General features: G+C 45.2%; 3 protein-coding genes across 5 annotated transcripts in view; 2 read left to right on the plus strand and 1 right to left on the minus strand.

Annotated features, from left to right (window-relative positions):
- The window catches only part of LOC121714945 (tripartite motif-containing protein 16-like), a 1,397,702-nt gene that overhangs the window by 30,201 nt on the left and 1,341,765 nt on the right, over nt 1-25,736 (plus strand). The gene's annotated exons all lie outside the window — the stretch shown is intronic.
- LOC121715627 lies at nt 294-2,190 on the plus strand. Its single transcript, XM_042101497.1, has 2 exons — nt 294-764; nt 1,074-2,190. Exon 2 carries the CDS (start codon nt 1,219-1,221, stop codon nt 2,188-2,190), a length of 972 nt encoding a protein of 323 aa, XP_041957431.1. The 5' UTR covers nt 294-764; nt 1,074-1,218.
- dock5 (dedicator of cytokinesis 5) overlaps nt 6,799-25,736 on the minus strand; it is a 47,529-nt gene continuing 28,591 nt past the window's right edge. For both annotated transcript variants that reach the window (XM_042100147.1, XM_042100148.1), the window contains 21 exons: nt 25,454-25,512; nt 25,026-25,180; nt 24,774-24,859; nt 24,115-24,271; nt 23,926-23,966; nt 23,726-23,816; nt 23,046-23,165; nt 20,830-20,919; nt 19,583-19,687; nt 19,193-19,334; nt 18,751-18,832; nt 17,571-17,655; nt 17,331-17,417; nt 16,153-16,329; nt 15,693-15,776; nt 13,406-13,543; nt 11,679-11,854; nt 11,294-11,426; nt 10,429-10,567; nt 8,835-8,950; nt 6,799-8,724 (listed from right to left, as the gene is read on the minus strand). In XM_042100147.1, coding sequence (XP_041956081.1) covers nt 8,626-8,724; nt 8,835-8,950; nt 10,429-10,567; nt 11,294-11,426; nt 11,679-11,854; nt 13,406-13,543; nt 15,693-15,776; nt 16,153-16,329; nt 17,331-17,417; nt 17,571-17,655; nt 18,751-18,832; nt 19,193-19,334; nt 19,583-19,687; nt 20,830-20,919; nt 23,046-23,165; nt 23,726-23,816; nt 23,926-23,966; nt 24,115-24,271; nt 24,774-24,859; nt 25,026-25,180; nt 25,454-25,512 — 2,362 coding nt within the window. In that variant the 3' untranslated portion in view covers nt 6,799-8,625. The remainder of the gene's footprint in view (nt 8,725-8,834; nt 8,951-10,428; nt 10,568-11,293; nt 11,427-11,678; nt 11,855-13,405; nt 13,544-15,692; nt 15,777-16,152; nt 16,330-17,330; nt 17,418-17,570; nt 17,656-18,750; nt 18,833-19,192; nt 19,335-19,582; nt 19,688-20,829; nt 20,920-23,045; nt 23,166-23,725; nt 23,817-23,925; nt 23,967-24,114; nt 24,272-24,773; nt 24,860-25,025; nt 25,181-25,453; nt 25,513-25,736) is intronic.

Raw genomic sequence — 25,736 nt, forward strand, 5'->3', positions numbered from 1 at the left:
TGGCAGCCGGGCGCTACAATATGATATATTAACACACTTCAGAGATAGGGCATTCAGTAAAGTAACAGCTGGCAGGAAAGGATTAGCTAACTCATAAACATTTTGAGGGATCTCCTTCAATGCAGGTGTCATGCCTGTATTGTGTGTGTGACATGGTTGTATTGTGTGATGTGTGTGTGATGTATTGTGTGTGTGTACGACATGTGTTTGTGTGTGTGTATTATATGTGTGGGTATATCAGTGTGTGTGTGATATGACTGTATTGTGTGATGGGTCTTTATTATGCATGTGTGTATATATTGGTATGTGTGATGTGTGTGATCCCTCCGTGCTGAGAGGCAGCTGTGTTTGGCCGTGAGCATTAAACTCCCGACGGCACATGCACTACAGACAGACAGGAAACATACACACACCTCAGGTCCACCACATTTGACTTCACAAACACACACCATTACACCACTATGTTTGTGTGTGTGTGTGTGTGTGTGTGTGTGTGTGTGTGTGTGGTGAAGGACACAGCCAAAAGCCGTCAGGAAGCCAATTTGAATGTGAACTGAGTCTGTGTTGGCTGGAGTGTGTTAGATAAGCAGTGGTAAGCCAAGCTGCTAACCAGCCCCTCACACACACACACACACTCTCTCTCTCACCAGTGTATAAATCAGACTCACGGGCAGAGCCATCCGAGTGCTCTGCTGCAGAGACAGTAGCTCACCCAGGCCAAGGAGCTCTGACTGGACAACCTGGACATCCTTAAGGCCATGAGGGTGAGGACACACACACACACACACACACACACACATACATACTGTACATGCACACACACACATATATGCTTACATACAACAAACAACAAAAGATGTCTGACGGAAAGATTTTGTGGTTAAGTTTCGATCACCTGCTGTCTCCTAACAGGGACTGGGTCAGGGTTGAATTTTAGATGAATTGTTTGAGCAAGATATTGCTACCTAAAAATAACATTAGTAGATAACATCAGTAGATATCAGGGTAAGATGATAAAAGAGGATTTTAAAACAAATATGAGAGCTATAACATGTTTATTTTTGTCTTTTAAGGCAGATTTCTCAGGAGAAAGAGCAGATTTTCAGAGCTGCCATTAGAGTTTGGGATCTGTTTGGTCGGCTCTGACTTCACACACTGCCCTCTGTATGGAGTAAAAACACACTCCACACACACACACACACACACACGTCCAGCATAATGCTGTCGCCGGCTCACCGCCTGGGTGTGTGGTGCCTGACGGGTTGCGTGGCGGTCTTCTCCGTGTTCTTCCACATGTTCATCCTGCTGCAGAGTGTCGGCCACGCACGCAGCACCCACCGCTGGACGCCGTGTGAGGTCATCACGAGCGCGCTGGCGCTCCAGAGCATCCTGCAGCAGGCCCTCGCTCTGCTCTCGATGAGCCTGGACCTGATGGACCCGCAGTGCATTCTGGGCCAGGCGCACCCGCTGCTGGTGGTGCTGGTGCTCAGCCTGCGCTTCTCCGTGCTGTGGAACACCGCCTTCCTGCTGTTCTACTTCGCCACCAAACTGGTGATGGAGCCGGTGCACTGCTACACCCGCGCCCAGGAGCTGGTGCTGCGGCACGTGCGGCCCACCGTGCTGCTCATCCCCGTCTGCGGCCTGGCCCTCTGCTGCCCCATGCTGGCCAGCATGGCCACCCGCAGCCACAACGCCACCTGGGTGACGGAGTGCGGCTCGGTGCTGTCGGTGGACGTGTCCGGCTACACGTACGTGGTGCTGTACCTGATCATCTGCGATGTGCTGCCCGGGGTCATCATGCTGAAGAGCAGCGTCTCCATCTCCGTGCACCTGCTGCTCCACCTGCGCCACCTGAAGTCCAGCACCAACGGCTTCCACGGGCCCAAGCTGGGCGCGGAGGTGCGTGTGATCCGCATGAGCCTGGCACTGGCCTTTACCTACCTGCTCTTCCTGGCGGCCGAGCTCTACACCCACTACCTGATCTTGCAGCAGCAGAACGTGCTGGTCATCATCGTCCTCCTCTCCTCACTCTACTCGGCCGTCTGCGGACTCGTGCTCATTTACGGCAAGAAGAGCCACTGGAAGGAGCTGCTGCACCTCTACAACCTCACGCTGGACAGGTACCCCTGCCTCACCTGTCTGGAGGCACCTGAGAAGAAACCAGACACCAGCAGGGCTACTTCTCATTAAGGCTCCCACCCAAACCCCACAAATATTTACCATATTGTGACAAGGACATGTCATTACACTGTTACCTGTGCATGATGTCATCACACTGTTACTTCTACATGATGTTAGAGACTCCAGTGAAAGTTGCGGGAGGTCTGTCTCTGTAGCTCTGCTGAATACTGGCTCAAAACCTGACGTTTCTTCCTTCACTTTAAGCAGCCCTTTCTTAACTGTGTCTGAAATATAGCATCGTCATATTGTTGAAGCATTTCTCATAATCAGAACAGAATCAAAATCATCATAATGTCATTTTTATCAATGACATTAAAGGGAAACCTGGCAGGATTTCCCCCTCTGCTGGAGAAATTGTGCATTATGCTATTTCAAACTGTGGAAAGAGGTAACGATAAAGCACATTGATTTGTTTACAAGTTAGCAAAACGGTTAGCATAAGTTCGGCAGACAATGTGGATGTTACAAGGTAAGAAACACGATTTAAAACGAGTCTCACTTCTCTTTCCGGGACGGTAGTCTCAATGTTGCAAGGTTGGTTTTCCGCCTGGGGACGATAGGGGCAGCGGGAATAGTCACCATTTTCACCGGAACAGGTCATTTAACCATCCAAATGATTTCTAAACGGGTTTATTACGTTGAAATAGTTGCCAAGTTCCCCTTTAATGACAGTAATGTAGTGAGTTCAACTGATACTGTGTACACTGCTAGAAATATAAATCTGAACTTTGTCCTCATATTTTGTTTACTTTAAACACCATAAAATGGTTCATGTCTGGTATGATTTATTATTTCCTCATTTTGTGTAGAATTCCTGTTTGCTTGAGTTAAGACCATATTCACTTCGAGTTAAGACCACAATCGCCTGTCACTTCAGCACCACTGATGTTTGCAGGAACAGGGGCGTAGCCAGTTTTATTTTATAGGGGGGGCCAGCTGGGTCCAGACTTTTTATTGGGGTGGCACTTGGGAATCAAAACTACTATTTGAAAACTACTCAAACAGTTTTGAAGATTAGGATAGCCTATTTTAATAATGGCAATAAATTGTGTAAAGCCAACACTGATACACAGGTCAGTTTGTTGTCCACTCCAACACATTTTCCATAAATAGGCCAATGCTATAAAAAAAGTACATTATGATAATGCACCTTACTTAATCAGTCTTATTCAAATGATGTTAAAGAACAATACTAAACTACTACAAATATTGTATGCAGATATTTAATCTTATACTGATGGCCAAACTATATTTCTTTCTGATATCCACTCCAAGTACTTGGCTGTAAGTAACATGGCTCTGAAATAAGAAATTAACCCTTAGAACCCTAGACTGTTTTAAGGGCTTTTTCACTACCTTTAGTTAGAAGCATTTATCCTGGTCAATGTAATAAGTGCCATACACACATGCTATACATTGCTGAATAGAGTCTAGGCTACCCAGACCTGCCACAATTTAATGTATTAATACATGCATTGATTTAATTTAGATTTTTAAATAATAAAAATACAAAAAGTGCATTATAAAAATTCTTATATTTTGACATGTATCTCACCACTGCAAACTGTCAGCTGGCACATGTGTGTGTGTAGGGCAGACTGTCCTGAATCTGGCAATATCATTGCCATAGTGGAGAGATTCTCTGGGGCTGAGCAAATGTGAAAAATATGTGGTGTGTGCCTTACGGAAATAAATGGCATTTTTTTTATTTAGCCCTATGAGCCCTACTCTATTTATGGCCATTCTCACTACCTTTAATTATAAGCATTTATCCTGGTCATTATAAGTGCCATTTACACATGCTATATTTTTTTCAGAACAGTCTAGGCTAACCAGATCTGCCACCAATTCATATTAATACTTACATTGATTTGGTTTTGATTTTTAAATAATACAAAGACAAAAAGCGTATTATACCATTCTTATTTTGAAATGTATCTCTGTCAGCTGGACATGACTTTCATGTATGTGTAGGGCAGACTGTCCTGAATCTGGCAATATAAGAACCATGGTGGAGGGGGGCTTTGGGGCTGACAGAAATAAATGCCATTTTTTTTATTTAGTAATGAAAAATGACCTTTCTGCGCTCCATATCTGTGACACGAACCTGACTGAACCCGAGTTTGCGTGTTCTGTGTGTACACTCATGATGATTCTAAAACAACTTTTTACTGCATTGTCATGAACAAAGTGAAGGCAAAAAGGTGTTTCTTTGTCGAATAAATTGGGATGGAATGTGAGTCTCGAATTAGATGCCATGCAGAAATTTGCTGGGATCTCAAAACCGGATTATGAACATACTTTGCCATAGAGAAACACATGATAGCGTTGGATTATGAACATGCTTACAAAAACGTACAAAAACGTGGGGTAAGTCGAGCTATATGAAGTTATTATTTTGATGTCATTTCGTCTGTTTTTTACCCAGAATTATGAACGTGGTATCAAATGATAGCTCTGTGTCTCCTCTTTCATCTGACATGCGGCCTATCTATCTGATCGGATCACGGGTTCGTGGCCTAATTCAAACGAGAGTAATGGGTGTGCAGCGTTGGTTTTTGTACATGATGTTATTTTGCAGTCACGTTGTCTGTTTTTATAGCCAGGAAGCAGCGATATACTTGGTACCAATAGCCCTGTGTCTCCTCTTTCTTCTGATATACTTGCCATATCTATGCGATCACGGGTTCGCGAGTAATTCAAACGAGAGTAATGGGTGCGCAGGTGAACTGTAAATATGAATCAATTTTATTTATTTATTTATTTATTTTTTCATACTTGATCGCACAGGCAAGTGTTTAGTCTCGTTGGAAAGCCCCACTTCTGCTCTGTCACGCAATTAAGGTTTCATCTCGCTGCGATGAACAGTTCTGGAGCAATGTAACAAAGAACTCAGGCAAAGCAGCCTGCCTCTGCCTGACCAGCTATGGCAAGAACCACGCAGTCAGCAAATTATGTTTTTTATAAAGTAGCCTAGGCTAGGCCCTATTAGCCTACTTTTATTGGAGATATGTGCCCTAATATGCTTGCATTTCACCCAAATTTTATCGAAATATTTTTGTAACAGCGTTACCGCGGGCATCCGATTATTTCTGATCAGCCCCACAAGTCAATGTCAGAGCCTACAAGGACAGCCCAACGCAGCTCACTTGGCTATGATTCGTGACACATTCTAACATCTTATTAGCATTAATGTTACAACTCATCATCAACTCACCTGTTGTTACTGAGGTTAAGTAGTAGTCTACTGTCAAGTGTTTTTTAACAGATGACTTGAATTGTCCCGCTGCTGCTGCTGCTGCTGCACTAGGCCTACTCACATTTTGATCACAACCATGGGCTACACTTCCTGACTGGGCCAATGGTCGTAGATAGAGTGCAGTAACTGGTTCAGTCCCTGCTTTGCAAAGTGTTGGCAAAGTGCCGTCGAAAACGGCTTTTTTTTTTTTTTTTTACTTTTCACTGAACGGAGCTGGGGGGGCCAGCAGGGTGGCCAAGCTTTGACCAGTGGTGGCCGTGGCCCACCCTGGCCACCACGTAGCTCCGCCCCTGTGCAGGAATTTGTAGGTATTTCAGGTAGCTAGCTTTCCAGTTTTAGACCAAAACGCCACAGAGCTGTGTTAACTGCCCCTTAAACACATGCAGTGTCATTCCATGCTCTGGATAAGATGTTAAACCGAGGTCCTGACTCACTGTGGTCATTGAAGATACCATGCCACGTATTGTAAAGATAAAGGGGTTCCCCAGTGTCCTGGCTAAATTTCCAATGTGGCTCATTAAATTCGGCCCCCTAATCCTCCCCCAGTGTAAATAACTCATTCACTCATTCCTCACCCTCCATCTTAAGCTGCTGTGTGATGAGTGTTCTAGCGTATAATGGCTGCCCTGCATCACACAGTTTGGTGTTTCAAATTGGTGGTGGCTAGTAAGACTCCTCTTCACTGTAAAGTGCTTTGGGTGCCTTGATAAAGTGCTATATACTGTAAATGCAAGTTATTGTTACATATGTGGCATACAGTATGTGGTTGTTAGGTGGTAGTTACATGATTTAGGCATTTCTCATAATAACATGGAATCAACATTTTTATCACTCAAAAGTAATGACTCTCATGTCTAAATGGTTGCTCTCTGGTATACATTATTGCCTATAGGATTCCTATTGACTTGAGTTGATTTGTTTCCTGGCCATAACAATGACTGTAAATAGAGTCTGATGATTTTGCATCAACACGTCCACGATGCTGAGGGGGGTGGGCCGGAGAGAGGAGAGAGGGCGTCATATGTGATCATATTTCTCTAGACGTCTTATGCGTCCAGAGAAAGACTCTCAGCACCGTACGCAGTAGAACATTTGGACTAGAATAAATCACCGTCAGGGCCATCTCCTTGGCAGCACAGGGCACCTGAAAAAAGCAAACAATGCATGGACACACACACACACACACAAACACACACTTCAGCAAGTCAGTATGCCCTCTAAAACAGCACTAAATAAAGTGGCATTCAGTGAGAGGAGGGCTGCAGTGAGCAGGGATGTGAGGAAAATCTCCTGCCGACGTTTGTCCAAATGGTGCTGAAGTTACAGGCACGCGCTTCAAAACGACACCCCACAATCTGCTGATCGTTTTCATGTCTCAATTAGACACATCTTTAATTTGCAATTGTTTGGTTAACCATTTTTTGTTTACAAAAATATTCAGTTTAAAATAATCTTGCACATTTGTACTCATACAGTATCTCAAAGAAAGAAGAAAAAAAAAAAACACCGTCAGGCAATTTTCCCAAATATTACTTTCACACCGTCAGGCTAGTTTCCCTAATATTGCCCGTTTCACCATAAGCTGGTTTTGCTTTTAAGGAACACATTAAATACAACTTGTCTCTTCCACATGTTCCATATAACAAGTCTATTTACTCTTAAGGTGTAAAATACTCAAACTGCATTTTCATCCCCACTATCCTGAAATCATGCTTTGTGCCATTGGAACCTGCTTGGAAATGGAAGGACAAAGTAGGAATACAATTCATAAGGAATGACTGAGGCGTTAAGTGAACCTAGCCAATGAGGAATGACTCAGGAGCTTCAGCGTTAGGTGAAGCTAGCCAATGAGGAATGACTCAGGAGCTTCAGCGTTAGGTGAAGCTAGCCAATGAAGTGCGGGGCAGCAGGAGAGTACCTAAAATGCACACTGTGAAAAAATATAAACATCTGTTGCAAAGCGCATAGCTTGGTCTGTTTGTTGCTCAAACGCTGCATGGAGAAGCTACGTGGCCAGAGAGAGATTCCAGTGCTGATTTCAGTCAGACGCAGAAGGAGGGAGACCCACAGGCACTTAACACACCACATCCCACTGTGCAGAGAGTGTGTGTGTGTGTGTGTGTGTGTGTGTGTGTGTGTGATGCTGGCTTAGTGTGTTCTGATGCTGTGTGTGTGACGAGTACTCGGAGGAGTGTGTCAATGTGTGTAGACCCCAGAGGCGAGTGTGTTTTTTAAGTTCTTAGGAGTGAGTGTGTAGTCCTTAGATGAGTGTATGTATGTATGTGTGTGTGTGTGTGTGTGTGTGTGTGTGTAATCCTCAGAGGAGTGTGTGTGCGGAATCCTCTGAGTGTGTTTGTGTGGAATCCTTGGAGCATTGAGTGAATGTGTCTGTGAGTAGTCCTCTGAGGAGTGTGTGTGTGTGTGTGTAGTCCTGGGAGGAGTGTGTGTGTGTGGAGAGGAAGGCTTCTCGGTAGAGCCCACGCGGAGCTAAAGTGCCACAGGAACTTCACTGGAATCAAAAGTTCATCAAAATGCTGCATGGCCATCGTCCCCATTTCAAGTACATTTTCCCTTATAAAAGCCTAAAAGTAGCAGGTGTCCAGTGGAGAAGCAACACAGACACACATACACACACACACACACACACACACAGTAGTACAAGAACATATACAAAACCAATTCTGATTACAAAATCAAATTATCAAGGTAAAAAATCTCCTGAATAATTCTAATAAGCTCCCCTAGAGCTCAGTAAGGCATTAGCTGTTTCTGTCTCTATATCTGTCTCTCACTCACACACACACACACACACACACACACACACACACACACACCGCCAGAGACCACCCCTAGAGCTCAGTAAGGCATTAGCTGTTTCTGTGTCCAAACTGCCCTGGTGTTGGAACAGAATTGTCCAAACTGCCCTGCTGTGGAAACAGAATGGTTCGAACTGCTCCAGTTTTGGGGGCAGAATGGTCTTAAGTGCCCCAGTGTTGGGGGCAGAATGGTCCATAGTGCCCCAGTGTTGGGGCAGAATGGTCTTAAGTGCCCCAGTGTTGGGGGCAGAGGCTGCAGAGGCCCAGTGAGTGGTGTGGGGAGGCTGGAAGAACTGAACGCCCAGGATCAGGTGCAGGACAGGTGTAATGAGGTCTCCAGGGCAGTAGGGGGCAGTAAGAGGGAGATCACTAGAGGCTGTGCTCGTAAGAGGGGAACATGGACTTGCGGGTTTTGGGAGGAGGAGGAGGGGGTTTGCCGTCAACCTTCGTCGGTAATGGAGGAGTAAACTGCAGAGACACAAAGGCAGACATGGAGATGAGACCAAGAGTGTGTGTGTGTGTGTGTGTGTGTGTGTGTGTGTGTGTGTGTGTGTGTGTGTATGAGAGTGTGTTCTCACCTCTGCAGTGTTGAGGGGAAAGTCTGACTCGTGCGGGTGCTTCTTGGGGGGCATGGGGGGTGGTGTGCTTGGACTGGGTGCAGAAACAGTGCCATCCTCTGGCAGCCAGGTATAGCCTGCAGGGGAACACAGACCCATTAGATTTGAGGCGCCAGGCCTCCGACTCACACCCCAACAGCGCCCTCTAGTGTTGCTCTGTCTGCACTGAGACGCTCGCGCAGCCCTCCTCATCTCAGAGTAGTAAGGGGACAAACACTTACAGTACAATACTAAATAAAGTGGACACTTTATGATGGTGGTACCCCTTAGTTATGCCCACCTCAATATTCAATAGCTAAGGTATGGGCTGCATAAGAGGCTGTGTGTGTATGTGTATGTGTGTGTGTGTTGTAACAAATCCACAAATTAAATATTTGTCACTTTTAAAATGAAGCAGAAGCTGACATAATGAGTAATGAATTGTTATTGATATTTTTTCCACTGTTGCTTTGTATTTATACGTTATGCTACCCCTTTATGAAACACGCAAGTTGTAGGCTGGGATGGGGGTTGGTCTGATAGACGGACTAATGAAGAGGAACTGACAAGTTTTCGAATGAGAGAGGGCCGCAGGTAGTGGAGGAAAGTGGGAGTAAATTGAGACAGGTCACCTGGAAAGATGCTGTTATTTTTTTCCAATTGTATTTTTGGGATTACTATTTTTGTTGGACAACGTGGACTGTTTTTGGAGCGCAAAAGAAACATTCGGTAAGCCCATCACCTAAATGGAGAGAAGGTTACGTGGCGCAGTCTACTTCACTTCTGCACTAACCCCTGTCATCCGATGACAAATATGCTTATCGGCTCGCAGGTAGGCTATATCTCATATCGTAGTTAGTAGAGGTAGGCCTAGTAGTTTCTCGGTTTGTTTGATAGCGTTACTGTTTTTTCTTCTGAGCTAGTCTGAGAACAGGAAGCTTATTACCACTCCAGGGACGAAGTTATCCGTAACTTCGGGGCTAACTCCCTAACACTCTATCTGAAAGAGAGTGCTATCTATCTGTTAGCAAATGAACGAGGATTTTGGTTTTATCTGTGGATTTATTTTTGCATTATTTTGAATATGACTAGCTCCAATCTCAACAGCACGTCTACTTTTTCCACACGCATCTCTAGCACACATATCCCCTCTCGCTTTCTCTCTCTCCATCCCTGTGCACGGGGCTCTCTTAAAGGAGCTGCACTATTTTACAACAATTGCATCTACATTTTCATATTAGAATGTTTTGTCAAGTGTCAGCTTAAACTACCGTGATCAATTTAAGTTCCCGTGCCCCCCCTGGAAAGGTGTAATGCCCGTCCGTGAATTTGTGTCTGCCGCCGGGTCTGGCTGCGCGGTGTGTATGGAGAGGGGGGTAGTGAGCTCAGTGAATTGAGGTGTGTGTGTGTGTGTGTGTGTGTGTGTGTGTGTGTGTGTGTGTGTGTAATGTATGTGTTTGTGTGTGTACTGTATGTAGGGGGGTAGTGGGCTCAGTGAGTTGAGGTGAGTGTGTGTGTGTGTGTGTGTGTGTGTGTGTGTGTGTGTGTGTGTGTGTGTGTGTGTGTGTGCACGTACTGGAGCTGCGCGGTGTGTATGGAGACGAGGGGAGTTGCAGAATGTTCTGCTGTGCGGAGTCTCCCTGGAACAGTGACAGTGCGAGCTTGCGATCCCCCAGCTGCAGACTCTTTGGCCTCTGCTGCCTCTCTGGAAGAGTCTGGAAAACACACACACACACACACACACACACACACACACACACACACACACACACACACACACACACACACACACACACACAAACACAAACACAAACAAACACAATATTACAACATTAGCACAGAACACATTAAGTACATTTCAATATAGTCATATGCATATGCAGTATGTGTGTTCAGATAGTGATGTGGATGTGGTGTGTGTGTGTGTGTGTGCAAGTGGTGTGTGTGTGTGTGTGTGTGTGTGTGTGTGTGTGTGTGTGTGTGTGAGAGAGAGTTTAAGTGGTGTGTGTAGTGTGGGCATGTTCATATAAGTATAGTAAGTATAGTAAGTATAGTATAAGTATATATACTCTTTTGATCCCGTGAGGGAAATTTGGTCTCTGCATTTATCCCAATCCGTGAATTAGTGAAACACTCTCAGCACACAGTGAACACACAAGTGAAGTGAAGCACACACTAATCCCGACGCAGTGAGCTGCCTGCAACAACAGCGGCGCTCGAGGAGCAGTGAGGGGTTAGGATCCTTGCTCAGGGTACCTTGCCTACTGGTCGGGGTTCGAACCGGCAACCCTCCTTTAACAAGTCCGAAGCGCTAACCAGTAGGCCACGGCTGCCTAATGCCTCATGTTGTGTGGGGGAGTGTTCAGGTAGTGTGTGTGTGTGTGTGTGTGTGTGTGTGTGTGTCTGTGTGTATGTGTGTATGTGTGTGTTTGTTGAGGCACCTGGTCTGCGTCGTTCCGCTCCAGCAGCACCTGTGATTTGCTGACGTTCCATTCCTTCCTGTTCTTCCTGCCGATGCGCGAGTCGTCTTCAACACGAGGCAGAGCCGATGCCCGACGCTCAGACAGCATGCAGCTGGAGGTGCGCACACACACACACACACACACACACAGTCATCTACCACTACAACACAGCATGGAGCGGGGGGGGGGGGGGGGGTACACACACACACACACACACACACACACGCACACATACACACAACACTCTCATCTAACACTACAACACAGCATGGAGCTGGGAGGTATACACACACACACACACACACACACACACACACACACACACACACACACACACACACACACACACACACAAGGTACTCACTCCTGGGAGGGGGGGCGTGAGGGCTGTCCTTCTGAGGAGGCGGAGCCACTGGAGAGGCCGGAGGAGGCGGAGCTTAGGGTGGAAATGGTAGACATGCGGCGAAGCGTGGAGGACATGATGTATGGCATCACCACCGAGCCCACGCGACTTTTCTTCCCCTGGGTCAGAGAGCAGGGCTGCGCACATACACACACACACACACACACACACACACACACACACACACACACACACACACACACCAGTTATGAACCAAAGAAGCAGTGTTGGAGATCGATGGGCAGATGGAGTCGCAAGGCAAGAGCATGTTACGTGTGTAGGGTGCATGACAAGAGGATTGTGTGTGTGTGTGTGTGTGTGTGTGTGTGTGTGTGTGTGTGTGTGTGTGTAAAGTAGGAACAGATGGAGGAGCACGGTAAGACCATGTCAGGTGTGTTGGACATGGAAGCAGGCTTGGAATTTCACCATTCTGGGGGCAAGGCCACTTGGCCTTCAGTTGGGCATATTTGGTGGGGGCACAAAGGCCACATGTCAGGGCACCAAGGCCAAAGTTAACTATACAGTAGTAGGCTATAAAAATGATCAAAGTTGTATTTAGCCTATTCACTGCAGTAGACCTGAATCACTGTATGAAACATTACAAAAACATGAAACATGACATATTACATAGAACTGCAAATCATCTGATCATTTAATATTTACAGATATCTAGGCTATATTTAACATTTATTTTATATTTGGCCTGTTATGAAATCATGTATTGAACAATTTAAGCACAGCTCAGCTTTAAGAAACTCAAATAGCCTAGATGCATGCTTAGCATTTTGTGATCATTAAGGCTACTTTCACAAACTCTTAGTCAGCTGTCCTCTGATTTACCGATATCTAGGCGATATTTGTAACATTTATTTTGTATTTGGCCCATTATGAAATCATGTGGAACAATTTAAACACATTGCAAAACTTAAAGCCCAAATTTGGAGACATCCATGCATGTCGAAATTTACTGCAAATTCAAAACTGGATTACTCTGGAACAGCTAACTGTACTGCTTTACACCTTTGTGTTCGGTAAGGTCTGCTGTTTATTTTGATATGAGGCTTGTCATGTGTTAAACGAAGGGTTTGTGAAGTATTCCACCGAGATGAATGGGTAGGGAGATGGACGCAAAACCTTCAGTAGAATTTATGATTAAATTGAACTATATTATTTACTTTTCTTGCGAACCGTTCACCACAGCAATTAGCGGCTAACATTGTTTAAAAGCTGAGAAAAAGCTCTTTCATGTAATACTTGTGATGTCTGTGTGATGAATAGGCTACTTCACAAACTGAGAAGAATGGGTGAATTTGGACGCACTTTCTTTCTTGCGCTGTCACTTTCTCCACTGCGTAAAAGACTAAATTAATTTGCGCTGTGAATGCTAAGATTATTTTGGCCATAGGCTAAATAAAAATCGCTATTAGTAGGACGCAAAGCAGAATATTGAAAGAAGGGGGCACCAAGGCCACCGTGGCCTGTAAGCCTCTGATTTTAAAAGGGGCATCACGGCCAACGCAAGGGGCAACGACGGCCCTACCCTGGCCGGGAAATTCCTACCCTGCATGGAAGCATGACAGACCCACCCACAGACCCACAAGTTTGTCCACCTCGGTCCGGCAAGCAGCTAGAAATGTGTGTGTGTGTGTGTGTGTGTGTGTGTGTGTGTGTGTGTGTGTGTGTCTTACCAGAGTGATGACCCCATAGAGTTTCTCCACCTTCGTGCGGAGGTCCTGGAAACAGCTGACGATGCGGTTGTGTAGCGGCTTCAGCTGCTCTGTGGCCTTCTCGCCATGGATACGGATCCCGTCGTCCAGCAGAGGAATCTGACATTTAAACAAACACAACACAAGCTTCTAAACACAATCTTAATCAGAAGTGATTTGAGGAGAAGACTCTGAAGAACCGAAGTGGCAAACTGAGCAGAACTCAGATTAGCAGAACTCACTGATCCAGATTAGCAGAACTCACTGATTCAGATTAGCAAAACTCACTGATCCAGATTAGCAAAACTCACTGATCCAGATTAACAGAACTCATTGATCTGAGCAGAACCCACTGGCCTAGAGTAGCATAGCTCACTGATCTGAGCAGAACTCACCGGGCCAGATTAGCAGAACTCACTGGGCCAGATTATCAGAACTCGCTGATCTGAGCAGAACCCACTGAGCCAGATTAGCAGAACTCACTAGGTCACATTAGCAGAACTCAGTTATCTGACCTCTACTCACTGGGTCAGATTAGCAAGATGCACTGATCCAGATTAGCAGAACTCACTGATCCAGATTAGCAGAACTCACTGATCTGAACAGAACTCCCTGATCTGAACAGAACTCACTGATCTGAGCAGAACCCACTGGCCTAGATAAGTAGAACTGACTGATCTGAACAGAACCTACTGGCCTAGATAAGTAGAACTCACTGATCTGAGCAGAACCCACTGGCCTAGATCATCAGAACTCACTGATCTGAACAGAACCCACTGGATTAGATTAGCAGAACTCACTGATCTGAGTGCAGAGTGAGTGTTGGAGTGTTGAAGTGTAAATGTGAGTGAGGTCATCTGTGTCAACTTTTCAAAGTTCTATCTTTTGTTTGTTTTTTATACTTGGTTTTGAGGATTTTTGAGGACTTTAGTAATAGGTGAAATTATTGGGTCACAAAAATGTAAAGACAACCTCACAAATGAACAACTCAGTTGAAATATCCCACCATTCATTAAGGATGAGCTAATTGAAAGGGAATTGCAACGTTGTGGCCGCCTGGATTCAACCATTAAGAAATTACCGCTTGATTGTACAGTGATTCCCACATAATTAAATTCTATTTGTGGTGGTGGGTGACGGGAGGTGTTCACAGTTTTGAACAAATTTGCGCAACATGGTTATGATGCTAACCGGATTTAATCACGATTTAGCCAGTCGTAATCTATGCCAACAACAATCCTGGCAGGATTTTTAATGTTGAACGTGCATGCAGGTTCGTTGAGGGACAGAGAGGCTGCACAAAAGTGCGCATAGCTCTAAAATGAAAGGATTTTATTCAGTTTAAAGAGTACAACATAGAAAGTCATTGTGAGGTGGTCAATGCTGATATTGTGGTGGGCCGCCACAAATAAGTCAATGTATGGGAAACACTGTTGTAAGTCACCGCTCCTAAAGCATCTAGTATCCTTTGTGATTTTGGAAGCTGGTCGTGATGAGCTAAATTTGGTCTTGAAGTTGAAGGTGAATGCTGATGGTGATAAAGATGCAATTTTTAAAGTACCGATAAAAAGAAAGATAGACCCAGTCGATGTTAACGTCAGCAAAGTAAAGAAAGCTGAAGGTGAAAGGGGTGACAACCAAACCTTTTCTCACTAGTACTCAGTAACTTGAACATCCTCAACACCTGTTTAACATGCTAGATGTCACAACAATTTTTATACAATGACAAATGTATCTGTATTCTTTTGGTAGCTTAATAATGGCCAAGATTATGTAAATATGCTTAGGCACACACTTTTCAGTTTTCATGTGCTCTATTTCAAGTTGGTTTTCTCAGCAAGTTTACATGTTGGCTGGGTTTGAACTTTTGCATGGGTGTTTGACAACAGATTTGACAGAACTAGCCGATTATGAACATTTGGCTTTTCCATTTGGGATTACTTGCTCTCTGGAGGCCTGTTTTTCCCTCTAAAGAAAGTGGACAAGGGCTTTACAAAGTGCTCACAAACGAGATGTTTCTTTATTGTTGATCAAGACAAGCTCACGCTGAGTCAGCTTTGTCTCTGTCGATTATTTTTCTGTATTTCAATGAGTGCATTTGGTGGTGCCATGATGATGATTACTGCCTTGACTGAGCGATTTCTGTTACCCCCTTTTTGGAATTTATTATGTGTGTGTATGTGTGTGTATGTGTGTGTGTGTGTGTGATGTTTCCTGTGATGTCTGCGTGCTCATTCGTGTGTGTGTGTGTGTGTGTGTGTGTGTTGACCTGCAGAGCAATGAGGTGCTTGAGTACGTCGATGCGCTCCCGATGTTCTGGGTGCTCCTGCATGTACTTCTCTGTGAAAAAAGCCTGACACACACACACACACACACACACACACACACACACACACACACACATTTGTAAATGGACACATGCACATACACAGACAACACAGGCGTGTGTGTGTGTGTGTGTGTGTGTGTGTTACATATCTAACAGGGCCTGCATGTGCATAATGTACAGAATAAAGATACTTTATCTTATCTTATGTCTGTGTGTGTGTGTGTGTGGCTTACTATTGTGTCTTCTATGATAGATAGATAGATACTTTATTGATTCCCAGGGAGAATACACTGTATGTGTGTGCGTATGTTGCATATGTCTAACAGACTAACAGACAGACAGACAGACAGATGTATGTGTATGTTTGCGTCTGTCTTTGTGTGTGTCATGCCTGCTGTACCTTCTCGTAGTTGGCGAAGCCACCCTGCACGGCGGGGTCAACGATGCCGTTGAGCATCATGGAGAGTGGGTGGACGGCCAGTGTGCGGTCACATGTCTGCTGCTGCACCAGGTTACTCAGCTTCTCATTGGCCAGCTCCATCGTGTCTATGGCGTTCTCCAGGGGACTGATCTCCTCCTGCCAATAGCAACGTCTGTTACTGAGGAGTCACTTCAGCCAACAGAGACACACATACATACACACACACACACACATTACACATTTAATACACACACACACACACACACACACACACACAGACACAGACACAGACACACAGACACAGAGCCTGTGTGGTGCTTCTCATTTCAAGGTCTGTGGTTCAGCTTCTCACAATAGGCAAAGGAGGAAGTTGTGGTAGCAGATCACACAGATCATGATTGAGCGCTTTCCCACTTAGTGTCTCGCCAATGCAGAACCCACCACAGAAATCACCAGACCAAACTGTGCAGTGGTTTGATATACATTATGCATAAATGTGTGTATGTATGTGTATATGTAGTTCTGATATACAGTATGTATGAGTGTGTGTGTTATGTAGTTCTGATATATAGCATGTATGAGTGTGTGTATGCGTGTTATGTAGTTCTGATACAATATGTGTGAGTGAGTGATCGGGTGAGTGAGTAATCGAGTGAGTGAGTGAGTGAGTGAGTGAGTGAGTGAGTGTGTGTGTGTGTGTGTTATGGATTTCTGATACGGGTCTGATACATGCCTCAGAGTGTGGGTCAGTGTGTGTAGTGTAGTTGTGGTGTGTCTGAGAGTATGTGAGTGTGTGTCGGTGTGTGTAGTGTTGTGTGGGTCTGTTGTGTGTGTGTTGTGTGATGGAGAGTGATTGTAAGGTTACTGGACATAACCAAATGACCTCTATACAGAGAGAATCACTGGTAACACTTTACTTGACAGTATCGACATAAGAGTGACATGACACGGTCATGAACATATGACACCGTCATGACACATGAACCCTAACCCTAACCCTAACCGTAACCCTAATTTGTTACAACAAAAACTGAATGTCACTTAATAACAGAAGCGTTATGTCATAAACATTTATGACTTGTTTATGACACATTCATGACAGTGTCATGTCACTCTTATGTCGACACTGTCAAGTAAAGTGCAACCGAATCACTTACCACAGAGATGGACTTCACTTCGAACCACTTCAGAATCCCAGGGAACTTGTAGGCCGTGATGTACGTGGTTCTCTCAATCCACATGGTCTACACAAGGGGTTCAGTTAGAGCACAAAACACTTCAACCACAGAGTTAAGAAACAGCACAGTGTCAACAGTAACACTCCTGTCAGAGGCCCACCAGCGCCCTCTAAAGGCAATGCCAGTGATGGGAGAATACGATTCATTCTTGAGACTCACAGCGAACTCGTTGTCTGGGTCCTTCTCGCCTTTCCTGAATGGCCTGGAGTACTGGAACTTATCCACCTCATTGGTCCGGTAGTAACTACACAACAGGAACCACAATAAGTTCTTAAAGCCAGCTATCTCACTGGTGAGGTAGCTAGCTACCACACAACAGGAACCAAAATATGTTCTTAAAGCCAGCTATCTCATTGGTGAGGTAGCTAGCTACCACACAACAGGAACCAAAATAAGTTCTTAAAACTGGCTATTTGACTGGTGAGGTAGCTACCACACAACAGGAACCAAAATACGTTCTTAAAGGAATTATCCGGAGTAAAATGCACTTTAGATCAATTTACGGATGATTGGGAGTACATACGTTGAGTTGACATCAAAATCATGTCATTCGGATGTGTTTTGAGAAAGTTCGATTTTACCGTTTTTAGTCAAAACTCGTTAGCCTGGAAGTGACCAGGGCATGTCATTTCGCCGCTACAAAACGCCGTTTTTTGTTATTTTAAAATAAATAAATAAATAAATAAATAAATAAATAAATAAATAAATAGTCCAGTATTTTTTTTTTCGAAATTGAAATGAAGTTGTATGCAACAGCAAACCCTAGCTTACTAACAGGTTGGAATTTTGAAATGTCACGTGACGTGATGTCGTGCAACGACGTGATGCAATCGACTCCTACGGACTTTCTCCTAAAGACGCCAGTTGCAGCAGCAACATTTCTGGAAAGGTACTGGCTTGATGAAATTCATTCTGGACTTTCTATCCGACCACAGATACTTCTCGGGACCTCGGGATACTTCGGTTTGGCTTTAGGGACCCTCTACTCACTACAACGTGTAATGTTGTTTGGAACTGTAGAAGAGGTATAAAAATAACATTTTGTAGCGGCGAAATGACATGCCCTGGTCACTTCCAGGCTAACGAGTTTGACTAAAAACGGTAAAATCGAACTTTCTGAAAACATATCCGAATTACATGATTTTTATGTCAACTCAACGTATGTACTCCCAATCATCCGTAAATTGATCTAAAGTGCATTTTACTCCGGATAATTCCTTTAAAGCCAGCTATCTCACCGGTGAGTTAGTTACAACACAACAGGAACCAAAACAGCTATTTCTCTGGAGAGGTAGGTACTACACAACAGGAACCAAGGAGGTGCAGGAGGGTCTCGTACTTGAGGATTTGTTCGGGAACTCCCTTGTCCTTGAACTGCTGGGGCAAGGTGAGCACCGGCTTGACGGTGAAACACTGGATGTCTGCGGTGAGGGGTCAAGGTCTTAAGGGTTCACAGCCATCAACCAAAACAACCAAACCTTCAGGGGCTCATAGCCATTCCGCAAACACAGTTTTTACTTCATCAGTTAACCCACAATATGGAGTTATACTAATGCTTTATATCATATACTGGTCTAAATATGATCATATTCAGTTTCCTGGTTCTGTGTGAGTGGACAGAGGCAATGCTGTGATAGAGTGTGTATGTGTATGTCTGGTGTGTCTGTGTGAGTGAGTGAGTGAGTCAGTGAGTGAGTGAGTGAGTGAGTGAGAGAGAGAGAGAGAGAGAGAGAGTGTGTGTGAGTGTGTGTGTGTGTGGGACTGGGACAGTGGGAGGATACGCTGGCCCGGTGAATTGCAGAGGTCGTCACCAGCACGCGATGTGCTGGTCATCCTGGCTGCGTTGGGGAACTGAGACAGCAGCTTCAGGCTAAAGTCCTCTAACCACTCATACTCCTTCCCCCGGTAGATGAACATCTTATTCTGCAAACACACACGTGCACGAACGCACGCACAAACACAAACACAAACATACACACACACACACACGCACACACACACGCACACACACACGCACACACACACACGCACACGCACACACACACACACACACACACGCACACACACACGCACACGCACACACACACACGCGCGCACGGCTTTCAGTTTAGTGCAGGCCCATTGTTCCATGTGTAATCGTAAAGGTCAGAGGTCACGAGAGAGTAGCTTACTCTGAGGAATCTGGGGAACCCAAGGCCGTAGTAGCCCACAGCAAAGTACTCCGGCTGGGGACGCATGGCGTGCATGATGTTCTCATAGTACTGAGCTTGCTGTTTCTATGACAGAAAGAAAGAAAGAAAGAAAGAGGCATGTGTATATGTGTGTGTTAGAGCCAATTTATCCTTAGTTTTCAGTTTATTAAATGTTGTCTTCCCCTGCTGGTGCTTCCAACTCATGGTCATGAAAAAGGTCATGAAAAACCTACAGGAAAACCATATAGGTACACAGGAAGGGCAGTCTGGACAGGTGCTTCATAAGTGGAAATGCTAGACGAACAGTCTTTTGACCACACTATTTCACATTTCACTACAGTAGTTGATAGAATGTACCTTTAGGACATTCTTTGTTTACATTTACATTGATTTCCCCTCAAAGACTGTCGAGGATAGCCTTCAGGTAAATATATAAGAATAGAAAATCTTGTTGAAATTTGGAATTATCATTTTGGTCATTTGAACATGTGTCAAGCAATCCCCTTCTTCTGACTCTCGTGGCAGCCTGTGTGTATCTTTGTATTATTCTGTGTGTGTGTGTATCTGTGTGTGTGTGTTTGTGAGTGTGTATCAGTGTGTGTTTCCTGCTGACACTGCCCAGTGAAACTGTTTGGCTCTCTTATCTTCTTCCTCTGTTCCTCCCCCCTCTGTGTGTTTATTTTTGCCTAGCTAAGCCACAGGCCTTCCCACACAGCCAGAAAACTACCGGTAACCCAATGTGTGTGTGTGTGTATGTGTGTGTGTGTGTGTGTGTGTGCTTGTCTGTCAGTGGACAAGTCTAAGCCTAACTCTAAAACACTCTGCTGGCTGCAAAAGCACAGAAAGATGGGCTCTGAAGAGGAGGGTGAAAGCGTTTAAATTAGAAGAGTAAAAGACACATCTACAACAGAAGACATTGATACAGATGAAAATATAATGATTGAGGAGTGTGTGTAGTGTAGGTCTGGTGTGTTATGAATGTCGTGTGTGTGTGTGTTGTGTGTGTCTGATGTTTGTGTTGGGTGTGCCTGGTGTGTGTATTTTATGTTGTGCATGTTGTATGTGTGTGTGTGTCTGGTATGTGTGTGTGTGTGCGTGTTTGGTGTGTGTTACGTGTTAAGTATGTCTGGTGTGTGTGTGTGTGTGTGTGTGTGTTGTACGTCTTGTGTGTGTGTGTGTGTGTGTGTGTGTGTGTGTGTGTGTGTGTGTGTATTAAATGAACTTACGAGGAGTTGGCTCAGCTCCATGAAGTCAAACATCTGGTTCTCGTGCATCTTGCCCAGCTGCTTGCCCATCTCAATGGCCTTCTCCCACATCTGCACACACACACACACACACAGCACTGCAGCAGCAGCAACAGAGGATCCACTCCCTACTGTGACGCCCACCTGGGTGAAAACCATGACCCCTATGGGTCTACTGCAGTCAGTGCATGGACAGTGCTAGGCCTAGGTGTCCTGGGCGGCCAAAGTGCCTTATTGTTTTCACCTGCACTTACAAGTTACACTACCCCCTACACCCAACCCAACACATACACCCAACCCAACACACCCACCCTAACCCCTACACCCAACCACTCTACACCCACCCTAACCCCTACACCCAACCTAACACATCCAGCCACTCTACACCCACCCTAACCCCTACACCCAACCACTCTACACCCAACCCAACACACCCACCCTGATCCCTACACCCAACCCAACACACCCAACCACGCTACACCCACCCTAACCCCTACACCCAACCACTCTACACCCACCCTAACCCCTACATCCAACCCAACACATCCAGCCTTTGCACCCAACTAATTGCCTGGACAGGCCCAGGACCCCTTGGGCCAAAATGACCTCAATCAGTAGTAGTTTTGAGTGAAACCAGAATATGAATGTGCAAGTATAGCATATAGACTTAATTAATCAAATTAAATACGCTACTTTAAGCTACTGGCTAGGCTCAAAACGTCACGCCACATCTATGCTACCTTTGAAAGTGTAAATAAAGGGCATAAAATAGGACTGTTTGTGCAGGCAGCAGATTTCCTAAATTTCCTAAGCACATTTCCTATATGGGGGCAGCCGTGGCCTACTAGTTAGGGCTTCGGGCTTGTAACCGAAGGGCTGCCGGTTCGATCCCCGACCCAGTCGGAAAAATGTGGGTGGGGGAAGTGGTTGAGTACTGCTCTCCCATGCCCACATCCATGGCTGAAGTGCCCTTGAGCAAGTCACCTAACCCCTCACTGCTCCCCAAGCGCCGCTGTAGCAAGGCAGCTCACTGCGTTGGGATTAGTGTGTGCTTCACCTCACTGTGTGTTCACTGTGTGCTGTGTGTGTGTTTCACTAATTCATTGGGATAAATGCAGAGACCAAAGTTCCCTCACGGGATCAAAAGAGTATATTATACTTACTGTACGTACACACCGCCGCCAACTTGAGCTTCCAAAGAAGCTCTGGTCACCCTGTCAAGGACGCTTGTCAAAAAAGTACAGGGAAGCTTTGGCCGCTCTGACGTGACGGAATTTACGTTTGATCATGTTCTATCTTAATACTTTATTCTATTCAATTGGTTGCTGGTCGTTGGTCGCTGAACCGCGTCATAGCTCATAACCATAAAGTTGACTGACTTTCAACTTTCTGCTTGACGCTCAAGTCGCTCAAGACGCCCAAAACGCGGCGCCGACGGATTTGCCGCTTCTGGCAGCTTCCATTGAAGATGAAGGACTTCCTCAATCTTTGGAAGCTCAAGTCGGCGGCGGTGTGTACGTACAGTAAGATTTCTGGCCGTCAACATTCTTGCTCGGACTCCTCACAAGATGGCAGCCACCAGAGGAACAGTCAGTGTATGACCTAATTATTCTTCCAGTCCCCTCCATCTTGTGAGGAGTCCTAGCGAGATGGTGCCGATTAGGTATTGCTCTGACAGCACAAACAGTCCTTTTTATTACATTTACAAAGGTGAAATACTTTTTTGTCTACAGGGACCCTCTCCACAGTAGCACAGAAGTCTAATGATATTTTGAGCCTGGCCAGTGGCTTAAAATAGCAATTTACTTTGACATTGTGAGCTTGCCCTCAAAGCTATGATATCTGCTATTTCTTCGCAAATGCATGTTCCAATCTTACTCAGAACTACTCCAGCTAACATCATTTTGGTCTAAAATAGAAGTTTACACAAGGTTGTTCTTAGACTGTTTTATGCTTTTATCATTTTACTATATTAACATTATTAGACTTTAATCTATTATTTATTTTAATCTCATCTGACCAACCTTTTTAATCTTAACCAATCAGACATTTCTGACAGGCTGACAGGCATCTTTCACGTATACTAATATTTTCCTGTTAAGCACCCTGTATTCCAGTTTTTGTATGAAAGCCGCTACATGAATAAACACTGATTGATTGATTGATTGATTGATTGATTGATTGAGTAAGTGACTGACTTTGCCCTTGTCAAGGTAGCACATGATCTCATGGAAGAGGCGCTCCTTCAGCTCCTGTTGGGTCCACTCATGGGAGCCCGCTCTTGGGATCAGGTGGGGGGCGCAGGGCCGGTCACACCACTGCAACAAACAAACAAACCATTACATTACAAACAAATACATATTACAAACAAACAAACAAATACATATTACAAACCACTGCAACAAACAAATACATATTACAAAAAACAATTATAAACAAACAAACAAATACATATTACAAACAAACAAATATAAACAAACAAACAAACAAACAGTCACACCCCTACAACAACAAAAAGACCAAAGCGCAGCGCAAAGCTTATCTTACACCCAATTCAGGGATTTTCCATTTTTTCACCTTACTTTTTTTCAAACATTGCGCCCAGGGGTGTGTCACTTAACGAAACGGGTGTGGTCTGGCGCACGATCACAAAATCACACCGTTAAATTAGCAAATGTGGACTGGACACACCTTAAACTTTATGTCTCTGACTAGGCTTTTTTGATCGCTAAAACAGAGCTCATGCAGTATAAACAAATGGCCTGCGGCATCACTGCAAACATGGAAATCTTCAACATTAAACAAATACAGAACACACCCACCCTTTCCAACTACCAAAACGTAAGTGTGTGTGTGTATACAGTATGCGTGTTCACACCTCCAAGTGTTCTGCATGCAGTAAGAGTGTGTACGCAGCCTCTGTGTAGTTTTCACAGTCCAGTTGGAGATCCCGCAGCTTATACAGGTACCTGTGGACACACACACACACACACACGCACACACACACACACACTGACATTAACAAGCCGTCACAGCTAGCGTTAAACATCCCACACACACACACACACACACACTCACCGGATATAGATGTCTTCTCTTTTCTTCTCCTTGTAGAAGTTCTGCGAAAGACAAAACATTGAAAAAAAGAGTGTGTGTGAGAGAATATTGAGTTGGGCGAAGTGTATATGTGCATGCAAGCCTGCTTGTATGCGTACTTGTGTATGCATGTGTGTGTCTATGTGAGTGTGTGTGTGTGTGTGTGTGTACCAGCACGTTGACGGTGCAGCCCATGCGTAGTTCTGGACTCTCGTCGTGTGTGATGGTGCGGTAGGCCAGCAGGTTCTCCAGCAGGCTACTGAGCAGCAGGGCCAACTCCTCTCCAGGCTGCGCCAGGTACCGGTGGCGTCTGCAGTGCTCCAGCAACCTACACACACACACATATACCACACACACACACACACACACACACACACACACACACACAGTGAATGCAGTTTGTATACATCTCTATGGGGTTGAACTGAGAGGGTGCTGTGGAGGGAATGAGGAATAAACTGGGAGGGAGAGAGGTATAGAAGGAAGGATAGAGGGATGAACTGAGAGAGAGGTGTGGAGGATAGAGGGATGAACTGGGAGAGAGGTATAGAAGGAAGGATAGAGGGATGAACTGGGAGAGAGGTATAGAAGGAAGGATAGAGGGATGAACTGAGAGAGAGGTGTGGAGGATAGAGGGATGAACTGGGAGAGAGGTGTGGAGGATAGAGGGATGAACTGGGAGAGAGGTATAGAAGGAAGGATAGAGGGATGAACTGAGAGGGAGGTGTGGAAGAATAGAGGGATGAACTGAGAGGGAGGTGTGGAGGAATAGAGGGATGAACTGAGAGGGAGGTATGGAGGAACAGAGGGACTGAGGGGCGGGGCCTTACGTTTTCTCCAGGAGGACCTTATACTGCTCATCACCACGCCCCCCTTCCACAGCATGGTCCAGTTTAGTGATGAGCTCATGCTCAAACTGAAACACACACACACACACACCAGACACACACAAACACACACACATACAGAGACATATCAACATTACACATACTCAAAACACACACACACACACACATACAGAGACATATCAACATTATGCATACTCAAAACACACACACACACACACACACACACACACAGACCGATTGGAATGTGCGGCTGGGGCTGAAGTTGTACTCGCACTGCATCATGTCGAAGAAGATGGGGATGGACTCCTTGCGTAGCTCGGGCTCGGGGATGAGGGTCACCTCCAGGATGGGCCCCACCATGGACGGGATGAACTTCATCTTATGGGGGCCTGAGAGGACACACACACAACACACCTCTTACATACACACACTCAGACGACACAACACACCACTAATAGACACACACATACACACACACACACACACACACACTCAGGTCCCATGGCTAACACACACTCACATCTCCTCAGGTGACACAACTAACACACACACACAGGTTGCTCACCAGCATCATTTCCTTTAGTGTGTGTGTTTACTATGCCCATATGAAGTGTGTGTAGGTGTGTGTATGTGTGTGTTGTCAGGAAGGACAGGATTCTCACCCAGGTTGTACCACATGTCTCTCATCTTGAAACCAAGGTTCTTCCTCATGTCGCCATATCTGCACAACATCACACATGTTTAGACAACACACACACACACAAACACACACACACACACACACACATACAGTAATTCATGTTTCACATGTGTCCATGCATACACACGCACCCACACACACACACACACACAGACGTACACACCAAAGCAAAGCAGGCACTCACACACACACACACACACACATACCTGAGGTCAAATGAAACTGTATATGTATAAAAGGCAGCC

Source organism: Alosa sapidissima, chromosome 8 (assembly GCF_018492685.1).
Source record: "Alosa sapidissima isolate fAloSap1 chromosome 8, fAloSap1.pri, whole genome shotgun sequence".
In the NCBI taxonomy this organism is placed as follows: Eukaryota; Metazoa; Chordata; class Actinopteri; order Clupeiformes; family Clupeidae; genus Alosa; species Alosa sapidissima.

What these genes read in the sequence shown, in the direction of transcription:
- LOC121715627 (XM_042101497.1), top strand. Translation starts at nt 1,219, where the DNA reads ATGCTGTCGCCGGCTCACCGCCTGGGTGTGTGGTGCCTGACGGGTTGC.